The sequence below is a fragment of the Syngnathoides biaculeatus genome, chromosome 18 (assembly GCF_019802595.1).
Source record: "Syngnathoides biaculeatus isolate LvHL_M chromosome 18, ASM1980259v1, whole genome shotgun sequence".
Taxonomy (NCBI): Eukaryota; Metazoa; Chordata; class Actinopteri; order Syngnathiformes; family Syngnathidae; genus Syngnathoides; species Syngnathoides biaculeatus.
Genome location: NC_084657.1, coordinates 13917947 through 13934645, shown reverse-complemented (window position 1 = coordinate 13934645; position 16699 = coordinate 13917947). Strand labels below are relative to the sequence as shown.

The 16699-nt window shown below is 42.7% G+C and overlaps 1 protein-coding gene across 3 annotated transcripts in view; it reads right to left on the bottom strand.

The window, feature by feature from the left end:
* Window positions 1–1406: 1406 nt before the first annotated feature.
* cadm1a (cell adhesion molecule 1a) overlaps window positions 1407–16699 on the bottom strand; it is a 288068-nt gene continuing 272775 nt past the window's right edge. Inside the window, exons 11-12 of one of the 3 annotated variants that reach the window (XM_061804230.1) lie at window positions 3316–3444; window positions 1407–1756 (exon numbers count right to left, since the gene is read on the bottom strand). In XM_061804230.1, coding sequence (XP_061660214.1) covers window positions 1638–1756; window positions 3316–3444 — 248 coding nt within the window. In that variant the 3' untranslated portion in view covers window positions 1407–1637. The remainder of the gene's footprint in view (window positions 1757–3315; window positions 3445–16699) is intronic. The other 2 variants (XM_061804228.1, XM_061804229.1) reach the window with 2 other exon arrangements.

Here is a 16699-nt window from a genome sequence, read left to right as displayed (position 1 = left end):
GGTAAACAGAGCTATATTGAGATTTGTTTGGTTTGACAAGATTAGTGTTTGCTTCTGCTGGACTCGACCATAAGCTCAGCAGTTATGGGGCTGATTAACACTTTGGGCTCAAAGTTTTGGTACCGACGTGAAATCCCCGCTCTCCTCTCAGTGGCAGCTCGCGAGCCAAGCTAATGAGGTTATCGACTTTTATATTTGTTATCTTCATGATGTCCACATTAATTTTGTTTTCTTTGTGGATGGATTTATACCGAACATTTAATTTTTTTGGGGGTGAAATCAAATTTTCCAATAATTGGACATTTTGGGTATCCTGGTGGTGGTTTTGTGACTGAATTTCGCTTCTCGTATTGAGCTCGCATGTTCTCCCTGTACTTACGAGGGCATTCCCCAGGTATTCCCACAATCCCAAAACATGTTCGGTTCATTTTGAAGACCTTTTCCTTTGGTGTACATGTGAGCACCTTTGGTTGGCCGTTCTCAAAAAACATTTCCTGTATATCACACGTACGACAATTTGATTCGCGATCCAAACCGGAGTACAGGCTGTCTATGGGCCATTCCCAGAAATACTTTCAAGACAAACTAGGAGATTTTGATTGAATTCAAACCACGTTTACTTGACATATTCAATCAACAATCTAAATTGATGGACTGATGCCGATATCAGATATTTCAATTTGTTTTTGGATGGCCAATGCGTAAATTGCGATCCCATTGAGTGCCGCCATTGTGACTCAATTAGAGCTCGCGCAACGGAAATAACACAGTCCAGAATATGCAATCAAAATAATGACACGGTTGGAATTGTGCGGTGGTCAAAACTGAGGTTGCCAAACGGGAATATCTTCCCGTTATTTTGGCCGCCTCGTTTTTGTTTATACGGCGAAGGTGGTGGTGTTTGATAAGCACTGAGGAGGCTGGCGTGGGGGGTGGGACGGGGTCATTTACAGTCCACAACTGTTTGTCATCATTATGTACAATGATATGGTAAAGCATTCCATGCATTTTTTTTCTCCAAGTCAGGGAGGGGGACGTAATGGTGGGAGATATATCACAGTATACTGGAACGTTGTAATGAAATGTGTACACATTAAAGAGGAAGTGACGGGGGAGTAGCTTTGTCATGTATTTATTTTTTTGTTCCGTAACCTCTACGGCGAAGAACGCCGACGCGACGAAGGGGGGAGGTTGTGAACGCAACGAAAACATTTCGAACAAGGCACAGAATCTTCTGCAAATCGGTCGGGACTCGACAACAACGAGAAAAATAAACGTGTCGTTAGGTAGGTGCTGAATGGTGAAGCTCTCTACGGTGATATTCTGGCACCCCAAGACCCCAGCCCCCCCCCACCCCTCCCCATCCTAAAAACAATCCTGCCCCCCCCCACCCCTCCCCATCCTAAAAACAATCCTTTTGTGATTATTTTGTTTGAAACACATAAAACATTCCAACCTACATCTGCGGACTAGACTAGACAAACAGCTTTTCTTTGCATCTCCTGTCTATCCCCCTCTAAAGATGACCTTGAACCATCTCGGATTCTCCCCCCGCCCCTTCCCATCCCAGAGTGCCCCCCCAAATAACAGCTGCGTCCCAAAGAGGATGCTAAAGGTGTCGGGGTTCTGCTAGTGATTTAGATGTAGTACTCCTTTTTTTCATCGGAATTGGTGTGGCCACCCTCGGCGTTGATGATGGCCGTGTCGGCGTCCGCCGCATCGTCCGCACCTTTGGCTTCATGCGTGAAGTAAGTACCTGGGAAGGATGAAGGAAATTTCAAAGTTGGAAACTTTCCACGGGAATTGACAAGAATAATCCAGGAATTCAGGGAATCAAAGGATGGCTTGTTCACTGGCGGCCATTTTTGAGCATTTGGACAGATCCTTCAAGACACGCTGAGTATTCTGTTACAGTGGAATATATGAAACCCACCAAAAGAGTAGACACTCTTCTTTTACCACAAAAAAAAGTTTGCTGCTAGTTTTTTCTGTCCCAACAAGCAGGGAAATTTGCTTTTAGGCAAAAGAAACATGAAGCAGATCAATGACTTTGATGTTATTACATATTTTCCTATTATGACAGCTCAAACTATAGAAACAACATAACGAGGAACGAGAAAGGATCTTGGGTGGCAAATTAATAACATATAGAACTCGGAAATGTGTCTTGAGCAACGCTGACTCACATATTCAAAAATACACTTGACCTATATGTATGTCTTTGGCAGTAAACGGTTGGGTTCCAGTCGATATCCATGGCAGCGAAGCATTTTTTTCCCTATTAGATGTAGCTATGTCCTGAGTAAATGAAGCTTAACCACTTCGCAGCAAAATCTGTGCGACAGACGGTTCATCCCGATGCTTTAAATTGACCCTGTCGCGGTCGGTGGGAAAATGAACCGCCAGGCCGACCACTCGGAAGCTCAATGAGGAGATCTACTCCCACACCGTCATAGCCGAGCTTCCCGATGAAGGTAAAAATGAGGAATGATGCCACTTGGAGTTGCTGATTCTACCCTTTGACCATTAAAGTTGATGGGAGTGGTAATACGGTATGCAGGCTACCCCCTATGAGTCTTTTTTCATTGTCACGGACACCTGACCCTGCACCCTTCAAACCCATTAGGGACCCCTAGCTAGTACCGACCATACATCTTTGTGACCTAGATTTAACCAGGTGCTGGAAACCTTCCAGACGAGGGGCTCTCGAAGTTTTCCTGCTCCGGGGACCTTACCAGGGACATTTTTTTCTTCCAAGGACTTCCTCATAATTCTAATGATAAAAATTGATTGATGTATTGGGTGTTGAATGAAACGGAGGGAAAGCAGAGTGCGCCTCTTGAGTCAGTTTCAGGTTTTTTTTTTGTGTATTCGTCTACCATGAGTGACTTCAGATTGGAGTAACCTTTGGAATCACTTTGAGAACTCAAATCACCCCCACACATTAGGCAAATTGATATACGAACATCATGCATCATAGAGTACGTTGGGAGTTTATCACATTTATTCAACTACACAAAGACAGAGTGAGTGTTAAGGAAGAAGTGGTCGGCTACACAAAGAGGATGTGGGTGAGAATAAAAATGAGTGTGTGAATATTTTAAAAGAGGCCCGCAACCTCTCATTCATATGAAAACACCCAGAGCGGTATGCACTGCCCGTATACATTTGGCCCACAAGCTTTATATTTTCATCCACGGGCACATTATTAATTGAAAATATACTATTTTGTGGCTTTCTGACTTAAAACCCGGAAATGTATTTTTAAGCGTGAACGAGATCGTTTCTGCCCCGTGATTGCCCGGCGTCGGTTACCTTTGTGCCTCGCGAAATAGCGTCCCAAGACGATGAGTAGACAGAGCATGGCGAACACCACCACGGCCACGACGCCACCGATCACGGCGTGGTCCACCGTCCTCGGGGATCCCTCGCCGGCTCGAGAATCTACAGGAAAAAAAAAAAAAAAAAAACGAGATTACATATCTTTATATCATATCTTTCAGGCACATTATATAGAGCAAACCTGATTCCAGTGACGGGAAGTAACAACGTACAAATACTGTACATCTGAAAACTGATGTCTATACTTTCAGATAATTTTAAGGACAAATAATTAACAATGCACATTTTTTATAAAGACGGAGCGCGATTAGTACGCCAATGTACTTTTTATCGAATGAAATCATAGAAGGATATTACGGCCTCATGAATAGAAACAACATTTTCCGGGTTAAGACAAAGTCAGTCACTTAATCACTGCGTGTAGTAGCTTTGGTGGAGAGATAAATGGGTTGATCTGATAATTACTTCTAATCTAAATCCAAATCTCATCCAATTATCCATCTTTGTAAGCGTCAACCAGAACCAAACAACCGCCTGAGCACGAGACCCTTGGTTACTTCAAATGTGTCGGATCCAGATGGGGTGGCGTCCAAGATCCTCATGACCCAAAAATGAGGGATCGCGATCAATCAACGGAACAGAAAAGCCGATCGATCAGGGTACGTTCAGACCCCTGCACGTGAAGGAGAAACCCGAATTCAAACACGCCGACTGCCCCCCTATCGCCCAGTTTCTATGGTGCTAACTAGAACCTACCCCAGCAAACTTTGGCCATGATGTCACCAGCCAATCACTGGGCACATATAAACACACAACTATTAATAATCCAAATGTTTTCATTGCAAAATGTATCATTGAGGTTTTACGGCCGATAAGGGAGCTGTTCCATAAAAGCATCACGTCCTGGCTATTTTATTTTGAAGTCTTTGCAGGCAAAGTGGATCAGAAATGCTTGGCATCGGTTCTTAGCAATCTATTCATGTGGAGTGGCCCCTCATCCATTAACTGCAGTAGCTCGCTAAACACCCCACCCCCACCCGCCCGCATCATTCCCCCCCGCTACCCGCCCACTCTCCGCCAGCCTCGCACTGGGGGATTTGCTAAGCGAGGTCCAGGAAGCGTGAGGATCACGCCACATTTGACTAATGAATGCCAAGAAACGGAAGAGAGAAAAATTACGGACAACATCAGCCAATATGGAGGAACAATGGGGGAGCAGGAGTGGTTGCCACGTTCGATAAAATTGTCCCCCCCCTCCCCCTGATTAATCCAGAGGGGTTATTTTGACTTTAGATTTCGCTTTCAGTCCAGGGCAGCGGCTTCAATTAAACTGAGCAGAAATCCATCCGACATCCAATTGCTTTCGGGCGCCCGCGACATCTCGACGTTAACATTGTTTCCCATTACGATGTTAATGTGGACTCCGGCCCCGAGGGAAAGAAGGCAAGCAACACATGCGTGAGGTGGTCTGAAGAAAACCAGAAAGACCACATTTCTTTCCCCCGTAGGCCAAACGCGCCTCATTTCTTATCCGCGTTTTCCTTTTTCCAACTTAACTACAAGGAGCATCTCCGTCTCGTCCCCTAATTTGGTCGTTCCCGAAATAGAACAATGGAACCGTGAGGTCGTAAAAATCGGATAACTGCGCTTCTCAAAAACGGATTCCTAATCCGAGCAAATCCGAACTGCGCCGACGTTGCTTCCGGATGCAAGCTAACGCCCGCGCGAGTTCTCCGCCGGTAGAAGAGACATTTTTTTTTTTACAATTTTAAGGCTGTAAAAAAAGTTTGTCTGAATGTCATGTTTAAAGAGCTCTGTTTTATGCGGACGGCGGCTGCAAAACATCTGCTGTCGTTTCCTGAAAGCACTGACCCTTCCCCACCCCTTCCGAAACCATATAACACAATTTGCATGTCATATCGGCGAGCGCCACTTTACGAGCAATTACTGTCACCCAGTGGAAGGCGGTACATTTGTGTAATTAGCTCACATAGGGGGGAGTCAAACTTGAAATTTTTCCCGGGTAATGGTTTAAACAGCGCCAGACAGACGGCGCCGTTTGGGGAAAGTTAGTTATTGCTCTTCCTTAAGTGTGAGGGTTTTATTTTTTTCATTTTTGGTACAGAGAGACATGGAATGACCATTTAAAACAAACTGTTTCCTTTAACTGCATGAAGAAAATATGACATTATTTCCCCATAGTTCCGTGAAAAGAACAGACGGTTATTATCGATTTGATTTTGGACTAGCCAGTTAGCTAAGTTAGCTAGCTAACCAGTCAGTGTCTACCACGATACTATCACTCCGTGTCTTTTTTTGGGGGGGGGGGGGGGGGCTTTGATTATTATTTTGTGTTTGTCCAAAGACTTCTGCCACTCATGTAGTATAATGTTCAAATACTTTTGATCACTTAAGACTTGTTTAGCACATCTAGATGGAAATACGCTTTCAGAATTCTGAATTTTCGCCTCATATTTACCTTTTAAACTGAAACACAAATGTGTTCAGTACACAACAGAGGCAAAGGAATTGATAGCACCAAGAAGAAGAAGAAGAATTCCAATACTTTTGGAGCTAGCAAGTACAGCACATAAACCAAAACTGAAAAATTAAAATAAGTCTTCTGACCAACAGCCCCATGCTGAGAATAAAATACAGTGAATACTTGGTTCTGGTACGTCTCCGTTCTCGAACAAATCGGTTTTCGAATGAAAATTTCGAGATTTTTCTTCACTTTCGAATGAAAATCGGTACTCGATCGCCTGCAACAAAACCCGGAAATAACATATCGCGCGCGGCCCGACCAGCTGACCCACGACGTGCGTTGTTATTGTGGATAACGCAGTCTCTGCACGCAGACGTGGGAAATATCGATTCGGTTTTCGAACAAATCGGTTCTCAAACCGCCTTCTGGAACGGATTGTGATCGAGAACCGAGATTGTACTGTACAAGAGACCCTTGCTCTACATGTATTAAGTTTTGAAATTCTCTTCACCGAACGAATGAGGATAAGCTGTGGCCACTGACGCGAAGGCATACTTTGTTTGTTTCCAGTCAAAATAATTCATCTCAAGATGTGACAATTTGGTTCGGTCTCTATGAAAGACAAACGATTAACACAGGGACGGTCTCCAAGCAAGGTGTCCACGGGGATAAACAGACGGAGCGGCAAGAAGGCCGACCGCGAGCGCCCAGGTGGGGCATCTCATTTTTCATAGGCCGTGTTGACAGGGGCCTTGATTTGAGACGGAGGAGATCTCCTAATTGGATCTGGTAATCTGCTAATTAAGCGTTGGCGATTTGGCTGCCGCGCGGTCGTAGCCGTCGCCAGATAGAGGGGCAATCGGCGGCGAGTGGGCGGGGTGTCATAAAAGCGCGTCGGCTTGTCAAGATCCGCACGCTCTCGCCTACAGAGTAAATGTAATTAAAGTCGCCGCCAACCTATTCATTGAACCTATTTGAAAATGTCACCTAGAGCCTCTCCTTGTCGCCCGGCGCACGCTGCCACTCTCATGTCGAGTGACTTTTTCCACCACGCCAGAGAGTGCTCTAATTATGAAAAAAAAAAAAAAAAAAAAAAAAACAGCGGTCTAATTCATGCGCTTGCAAAGTGGAGGCCATCAAATAAAGCAGAAAGTGCTACGATTAAAAACAATTGCGTAACATTGCGACTCCCGCGATGATCTCGCAGTCATTTCCTGCCCCAATCAATCCCATTTCACTACTTTTAAGTGTTTCCTGTGTGCCTACCTTGGCCACGACAAGACACACTGTTCTTTGATTCAGCTCAATTACTCTTCCAGCTCATCAGTACAGCATTTCTACTAGTCATTCTAAACTGTGAATAAAGAGTATGAGTATTCTTAAAATGTCCGTCTACATGTGTTGCTTCACTGTTTGAATTCAATCTGTTGTTTTATAAGTTGGAGCACCGCGAGATTTTTTTTAGGTTTCATTTGACAGCAAACTTCAAATGGGAGTCCGAATCTTCTTCTTTTTCTTTCGGCTTGTCCCGTTAGGGGTCGCCACAGCGTGTCATCTTTTTTCCATCTAAGCCTATCTCGTGCATCATCCTCTCTAACATGAGAGTGCGAATAAGCAACTTTATTTAGAACTGTTCCCTCATTGTATCTGCCACACGGTTTTAACTCAAGAACAAATTTAATAAGTCTGTTCGATGCTATCGTTTGAACTGCTGAAGTTTTGTTCGAAATACACGTTTACACTATTTATTTTATGTTTTGGATATCAAAAGGAAAAAAAAAATGGCCCGAACATGCTTTTTGTTGGACAAGAACGATGAGTGCAGACGAGACGATAAATTGCCGGATTTCTCCCATCTTTAGTGATGACAAGCAAAGCAAACATTCAAAGTCATTCCAGGAATAAACCAACAGTCCATTAGCTCTCGAGAAACCGTGTATCTTTCCCCTAATGGACTCATTCATCATTTATCTAATCAGGGCCAGTCTATATCCAAAATGTAATATAATTATGGGCTATAAGCGTTCTCGGGATATTGCGCTGTATCTAGGCCACAGCAAGCTCGATAAACACCTTCTAATAATGGCTTTTAGTGGTCTCGGGAGTGACTTATTCTGACGTGTTGAGGACTCTCCACGGCTCCCGAGGCCAAATGAGCTTGTGGCTCGTTGTGGTGATGTGCATCCGTCGTGTTCACGGCGGCTGGGGAGTGGCTTCTTTCGAGTACAATTAGCAACCCCCGCAAAAAAACAAAAACAAAAAAAAAACGGGACTTTGCTTTCATCGCGCCGTAACCGAGCCGTCTGATGCATTTCAAGAGTTGCTGGTGGCTCGACGGCTCTTAAGAAATTATCCACAACAAACGTCGTTTTGGAAGCAGAAGTTGAATTGGCAGATATTGAATACAACTACGAATAAAAAGAAGCTTGTAAATTTCAAGTGTTTATTGCCAATCCCAGTTGAACTTTACCGTCAAGAGAATTACTAGTTGTGCATTTAAAACGACCACCGAGCTTTGCCCGTCTGTTTAGCTTCACGGTAACACATTTTTATTACATTTTTGGCATCTACAAGCCATTTTGTGACTTCTTGGTGACAAGGAACGACCGTCATTTCTCGTGTATAATGCCCACCCGTGAATAACACGCACCTCCAAAGTTGATCTCAAAATTCTGGAAAAGCTCTCCACCGATGGCTTTTTTTCCCCCATATGATCAAAACACGAGTTATGTCAGTTTTTTTTTTTTCCAAAGATCTCTTCGAAGTTAAGCACACCATTTGAACACAAAATACTCTTTACTTACTTGCTCTTATTTTGAAATTCACAGTCCTACTTTTATTTAGTCACACAGTTGTGCTCATATGTTTGATAACCAAGGTAGAAACACATTTAATTTTATTTTAATGGGATTGAAATTAAACTGTCAAGCAATTCAAAAAAACATTAGCACCAAACATAACACAACCATATCACTCCCTGAGAAGGGTTGCGGCAGGAAGGGCATCCGGCGTAAAAATTGTGCCAAAACATATATATGCGTTCATCTGAGATGACACGCTGTGGCGACCCCGAAAGGGACAAGCCGAAAGATAACACAACCATATGAAAATAACGTTGGTTGTTGTTCAGTCATCATTCATATTGGAAGCAGTATTTCAATAATTCTGCCAGGGTATGTAAACATATGAGCACAGATGTACAAATTATGCAGTGATACGTACCGCTGCCAGACTGGAATCAAAATGTAGGCTACACCCATTTCATAACCTCTAGGTGGCCGTGGTCCTAGAATTAGAGTGTCTACCTTTATGAGGCGGAGGCATCTTGGAACTTTTCACAACCTCTCTGGATAAATTTATAAAATGTGAGTGTCCCCCCCCCCCCATTTTCCCCTACACCCATGTATAATGTGCAATGTTGACTTTTATAATTTTTCTGGGGGAAAAAAATGTGGATTATATACAAGAAAACTACAGTATGTTGGAAGTGGCCTTATGTGTTTCATTTAGTAAAAATTGAATTAAGTAAAATTGCCTTTTATTTTTATAGGATCGAAATTAAACTGTCAAGCATTTCAGAGAAGCATTAGCATCAAACATAACACAACCATATGAAAATAACGATGGTTGTCGTTCAGTCATCATTCATATTGGAAGCAGTATTTCAATAATTCTGCCAGGGTATGTAAACATATGAGCACAGATGTACAAATTATGCAGTGATATGTACCGCTGCCATACTGGAATCAAAATGTAGGCTACACCCATTTCATAACCTCTAGGTGGCCGTGGTCCTAGAATTAGAGTGTCTACCTTTATGAGGCGGAGGCATCTTGGAACTTTTCACAACCTCTCTGGATAGATTTATAAACGGTGAGTCCCCCCCCCCACATTTTCCCCTATACCCATGTATAATGTGCTCCGTTGACTTTTAGAAATTTTCTGGGGGAAAAAAATGCACATTAGATACAAGAAAACTACAGTATGTTGGAAGTGACCTTATGTGTTTCATTTAGTAAAAGTAAAGGCATTTCCATTCATTTCAATGGGGGACAATAACATGGGAATAAAAGGAGATACGAGCTCGGAAAAGGAAAAAGATAACTAATAAAATTAAAAAACCGATAGTCAAGGTACTGCTGTGTACCAAAAGATGAGTGAATTAGGACGTGATGCAAAGGTAGCAGTCTCAAGAAGGTCGACGCAAAATGAAAAAGAAAAAAAAAAGTAAGACATCGAGGACGTCCTCAATGAAGTTGGCCGCCACTGCTATCTGCATGTAACACCAGAGGGAGGCTGTGTTTATTTTGGTGCCTGGCAAAATGACATTAGGGGCTTTGCGTTGACACGTGTGCCTGGCAGACACTTGCCGTGCCCGGGTACGGGAAGTGTGCCAACCTCCCCAAATGAAAGGGCAAACAAACACAAAGACCGATAGGGAGCATTTGAATGAGTTCGGCAAACAGCTTCTGGCAAGAGTCTGTCCTGGACCAGTCGGATGAACACTTTTTAGTAACTTTTCATGCCTCGTTTTCCCCCCTACCTAATTGCATGAACCAACAACTGAGAGGACAATTTCTCACCTTCAACCTAAACTTTGTGACAACTGAGAACCAACAAATACTTTTGCTACAACTGCAGCAGACAAACACTTACAAACTTTGATCATTGTTTTCCAAAGTAAAAGCAGACTTATTTTGAATAAACACCGAGACGATCAGACAACAGAAATCAATTACTGTTGAGAGGCTGATATTGAGATTATTTTGATGATTAAAAATCAAACAAAGTCTGTAAACTATTATTCAACTCTCAAAATACTTTTGTTATTGTTTTTTTGTGAAATAGTTTGAGAATATCTACGAATAACATTTGCTTTGCTGCCAATAACAATGCATGAAAACATCTGGCTGCCAGCATCTTCCACCCCCCACCCCCTCACCCCCATCACCACAACTGGCAACCCGGACGCAGATCCGATGATAAATGAGCCCCTTTATTCGCGTACAGGACAGCGGCTCCAAGTAATTTCCGAGGTAATACGGCTTACTGGAGCATTACGCGCCACATGAGAGGAAGGAGGCACGTAATGCCTCAGAAATTAGGTTTTCGGGAAGTCGGCTGTAAACAAGCCAGATCGCGATATAGGTTCTATTATTAGAGTCCCGATCAGTCGTCGTGTACGAAGATTAAAAAAACAAAAAAAAAAAACAAAAGCTTGGCTTGATTATTGACACATCACAGCACAAATGCTTTTGTGTAATACATTGTCATATACTATACAGGTATTCACTCGTACTGTGGCTGGCGGAATTTCCGTGTTTACTCAACTGAAAAGTGGACCCGGTAATAGAGAGAGGCCTTTTTTTTGGAAAGCTAATATTTGTTAAAACAAATACAAAAAAAAAAAAAATAATAAAAATCTGATAGCTTCAGGCGCTCGGACTATGTTTACATACATTTTGTATTTAAACTCCCTACTGTAATTAGTTACTCCCCGACACTCAATATAGAGCTCGTGCACGTGACGTCACCGTTTTCACGGCGCCATATTGAAGGTCAAACGGAGCTGCTCGACGTTGTGGGAGACATTGAACCGGAGGAGAATATTTACAATACCCGAGACCTGTCGTGCTGTTGGTTGTCACAACAGACGAGACAGATATTCAAAGATATTCATTCTATGGAATACTATCTGAAAAGACCGGAAAGGATTGATGGATTTCGGCAATTAAACGTGATGGATGGTGCCCAACCAAATACACACGCCTGTGTAGCGATCGCTTCATTTCAAGTAGGAATTATTCTTAATCTCAAATTACCAAGAAGTATTTATAGTGCCAAATTGGCTCATTTGAGAACATTGCGTATTAAATTTAAAAAAACCTGTCTGTCGCAGGTTAAGTTTGGCCGCAATCGCTTCGGTGTACGTTCCGTGGAGACGACTCCATCCTCTTTTTTTTCAGTCATAGTTAATGAATGCGAGTTTGTGTAAAACCAAAGGTCATATATTTCAATATTGGTATTTGTATTGAATACGAGCTGAAAAGATCGATGGATTCCGGCAAAGGTTAACGTGTGGCCGAACACGCTTCCGCGTTCACGAGCCCTCAACCCATCACTATGTGGGATTTATTCCTGATTGAGAATAGATCCAGCAAGGAAGTATTTGTATGCGTCCAGACTTTTCTACACTTTCAAACTCTTCCATCTAAATCTCAACGACAGATCCATGTGTAGATCCAGTTGCCCAAGACAAGCGGAAGTGGGTTAACGGTCCAATTTCTTATCGGCGAAAACATCGACTTCGGCATTAAATATGGGCCCTCTATGCCGAGTTTATCTAATTTTTCCACGTACCTTCGTTTATCTTCACCTTCTAAATGTCTAACGGTATTGGACAAGACTCTGGGCGTCGTGCTTTTTTACATAGTTTCGTGCCACCTTCAACCGACTTAGCATTAAACAATGCTTTGTTAGACCGGCAATATGGCCAGTCACGTGACTTTGGTGACGTAGGTGCACGAGCTCTTCAGGCAATTAGAAAGTTTTGGGCAAAGGTTTACTGTAAATTTAATCCAAAGTAGAACCCTTCTAGCCCGGTTAAATTCAACTCTGGTTTTGAATGTCATTGGCTAGATGATGCGTAGATGATTGTTTTCCGATTCGTTGCGTAATGACTCGTCTGGAGCATTTTTTTTTTTTTCCGATGGCGCGCTAACAGTTGGCGAGAGCGCCTGCAGGTGTCTCATTTGCAGCAGGTAGCAGAACCGGGCCGACAGATGGGCATGATTGACAGCGACGGCGGAAGGCAAATTCGTTAGCATCTGCTCGTTGAAATGATAAAAAGGGATCATTGGCACAAAACGAAACAAACAAAAAAAAATCATGATTTGTATGGAGCATTTAAAAACATCGCATTTTTTTTTTTAAATGTCATTTTAATCTAGGATAATGGGAGAAGGCGTCAGCAAAACAAAGGGTACATTTTGGACGTGTGTTTTGCTTTTTCTTCAGCCCTGATCAATAAAAAAGTTAAGACTTTTCGATTTATTATTAGTCATATTGTGTTTTTTTTTTTGTTCCAAATTACTGTTTCATCATTTTTACATTTTCATTATTATTATCAGAGGTTAACTACTTGTTAAAACATGTTATGGCATGCCATAAAAAAAAATACCTTCACATTCCAATTTGGTCATTCATCGTTAAAATGAAAGATGGTATGCTGAAGTTTGACATTTTAAGAATAATTCATTTTGTATGACAGAAATAAAATAGAATATTGAAATATTAAAAAGTAAAAAAAAAACCTGACTTTTGTTATTTTTTGCTAAAGTTAAGAATGATTATTTTTTAATTTTAATATTGAGGGGGGCTAATTTGTATGATGCCAAAAATGTTGGAAAAATTTAATTATATAAAAAAACGTTTCATTTTTATCTATGTTCATATCTTGTTTCTCTATTAAAATTCCTTTTTTTCATGTTTTTAAAATATGAACAGCAGTTAACTTCATTTTTTTTAATAATTGCATGACATGAAAAGCATTGCAAAATGATTGTTGTTGTTTTTCAAATAACGCGTGTTTCTCGCCAAATGATTATTATTATTATTATTTTTTTAAAGATCAATTTTCTTAGCCGGTTATCCTCACAAGGGTCACGAGGAGTGCTGGAGATTATCCCAGCTGTCAACAGGCAGGAGGCGGGGTACACCCTGAACTGGTCGCCAGCCAATCGCAGGGCAAATGGAGACAAACAGACGCATTAACAATCACACCTATGGTCAATTTAGAGTGTCCAATTAATGTTGCATGTTTTTGGGATGTGGGAGGAAACCGGAGTGCCCGGAGGAAATCCACGTAGGCACACTTAGAACATGCAAACTCCACACAGGCGGGTCTGGGATTGAACCCGGGACCTCAGAACTGTGAGCCCAACGCTTTAGCAGCTGCTCCAGAGCCGCCTATTATTTTTTTTCAAACAAGAGATATTAAAGAAAGGAATGGCAACCCCCGTTTTGTCACCTGTCATCCTCGTGAATGCAGCAAAGGCCTCCTCATCTGAAGGGGAGGGCCCCCCGAAGGCGTGAGTGGCTTTTGTACGGGGGGGGGGGGGTTGCTGTCAACTCATCTTCAAGGGGGGAAATGCGGGGGCTCCCGCGCACAGAAAAACTTTCACAAGTGACAAAGTGGCATCTCATCGTCTTCACGTCCTGTTTTATGTTTCCTTTAAAAGGGGTGCAAACTTATCTCGTTGCCGTGAGTTAGTCACTGCAGTTACACTGCGAAAAAACTTCTTTACATCGTGCTGGAACTCCACGTGGTGAAATTTATTTACATTAAAAAAAACTTGTGATTTTTTTCATTTTTTTGGCACAATTAATTAATTAATCAAAGTGATATGAGATGTGTAATTGGATTTTTGGTAAGACCATAAACAGAAAGTCATTTGTAATACAGTATTAAATTTAGGAATATCATACAAATGAAATAAAATGGAGGAAAATGACATAACACTAAATGACACGGCGGCGACAGAGACTCTGCACGCTTTGTTTTTTCAGCCACGTGTATGTAACAAATCATGAAAGTAGTTCAGGATGATTTTAAAACAAACAGTTTTCCGAAAAAAGTATTTTAACTCCTTCCCTCAACCTCTTTGAGGACACACAGATAGAAATGAAATGAAAGAAAGTAAACACTGATGCTAATGTTAGCGTACTCACATATTAGACAGTATTAGACTTTATAATCTCTTAAAACATAATTTTATAATGCGGATACTTATCGATAACCTCCACTTTCCTGCAGTGCTGTGTTTTCTTGCTTCCCGCAATCTCCTCCTGGATAAAAGTACCTCCAGTTTTTCCCTTGTAACATTTGAGGATACGCAGATGGCAATTAGCGAAACAAACGGACACGCTAACGTTATTGTGGCCGGTTCTGCAGCAACCATCTTCAACATTTGAGTGAAGACGGCTTGAAATTACCAAATTTAACACAAATACAAATCAAACGCAAATCATTGGATCTGTTCTGTGCTGGTATTAAACTCCACAGTCTCCACTTTTGTCACTGTCCTGTATCTCCTCTTGGATAAAAAATATGTCCAAATGTTTCCTCACCCTTATAACTCTTCAGTAAATATGCATCAAAATGCTTAAGAATATCATCTCTGGTTCTGCGGCAGTATTAGACTCCACAGTTTCCACTTTCCTGCAGTGCTCTGTTTTCTTTTACCCTCAGTCTCCCTCTTGGACAAAAGTAGGGATACTCCACAGTCTCTACTTCGCTACGTCATTGTAACATTGAGATTCGAGGATATGGTCTTGGGGTCTTGTTCACGAGCGAGGGAAGAATGGGGCGGCTCTCAATTTATCAATTGATCTACGTTCCTACCCTCACCTATGGGCACGAGCTGGGGATCACGACCCAAAGTACAAGATCCCGGATACAAGCGGCCGAAATGGGTTTCCTCCGCAGGGTGTCAGGGCTCTCCCTTAGAGACAGAGTGAGAAGCTCGGTCATCCGGGATGGGCTCAGTGTCGAGCCGCTGCTCCTCCGCATTGAGAGGAGCCGGATGAGGTGGCTGGGCCTCCAGGACGCCTCCCTGGTGAGGTGTTCCGGGCACGTCCCACCGGAAAGAGACCTCGTTTGGTATGGGAACACCTCGGGATCCCTCCGGAAGAGCTGCAAGAAGTGGCCAGGGGAAGGGAAGTCTGGGTATAAAATGTGTTGCATTCACTGTGACTTTGTTTTTTCTCCACTTGCCCACGGTGCTGTTTTAAAGCAGAAACCCCAGGCTTTTTCGGTCGCTCCCTCCCGCCACCGAATGAAATGGACAATGGGGCCGTTCCGTGTCGGCTCCCTCGTTGCTTAAATCGCAACAAGTTGGGCATCGCCACGGCAACAAGATTCTCAGAGGCTTCGAGGCCAGCGCTGCTCTGACATGTCGTGTCAGTCGACGGTGGAAACGCGTGACACTTTGGCATCATCTTGTGGTTGTTGTTTTTTTTCCCCGTACTTCTTTGTGTTTTTGTTGTTCGAGATTTCCTGTTTTATTGGGGGCCCTTGATTGGTCCTCGTACGAGGCGAACAGTCCACTTGAAAGTCAAAGTTTGTATATGTTTCTCTCCCGATGCTGCTAATTCCAGCCCATGTACTCTACATGGCGCGAACAGGACTGGACCGGTAAAAGCCGCTTCCTCGGCACATATATTCCACCGGTCTCACTCTTACCTTTTCCGCTCGAGTGCCCCCTTGAGCCGTTAGAAGAAAAAAAAACTGCACAAATTAGCCGCATCACTGCATAAACCACAGAGTTGAAAGTGTGTGAAAAAAGTTGCGGTTTATAAGCCGGAAATTACGGTACTGAAAACATTCATGAATGTAACATGGGTCCATGCCTGTGTACATGCTAAGATACACGGTGTCGGTGTTTTGACTCTCTCTTCTGAGTAATCGCTGCCATCTTGTGGCATCCATAGGCAATTATAAATCCCTTTTAAGGGGGAAGGTGGGGGATATTGCACATTTTCACAGTATACTTTGGTAATTGTAACCCTTTGATTAAAGTCCCACTGACACCAAAAACACGATTTTTAGTATGTTTTTAATAAAAAAAAAAAAAAGGCAGTCGGAGTGGACCCATCCGTTTTTTCACCACACGTCATGATGACTTGACGTATATGGCTTTTTGTAAATCCTGCCATGAAAATCCTCTCGAGGGATTTGTTTTGGAGAAGAAGCAGGAGGTGACGTTAAATGCAGACGCCTACTCAGGCGGGTTCGTGCGCTTATACCAGTTTTACCCGCGGGAAGGTAGCTCGTTGGTAGCCAAAACGCCGGCTCGTTGCATTGCTGGATAT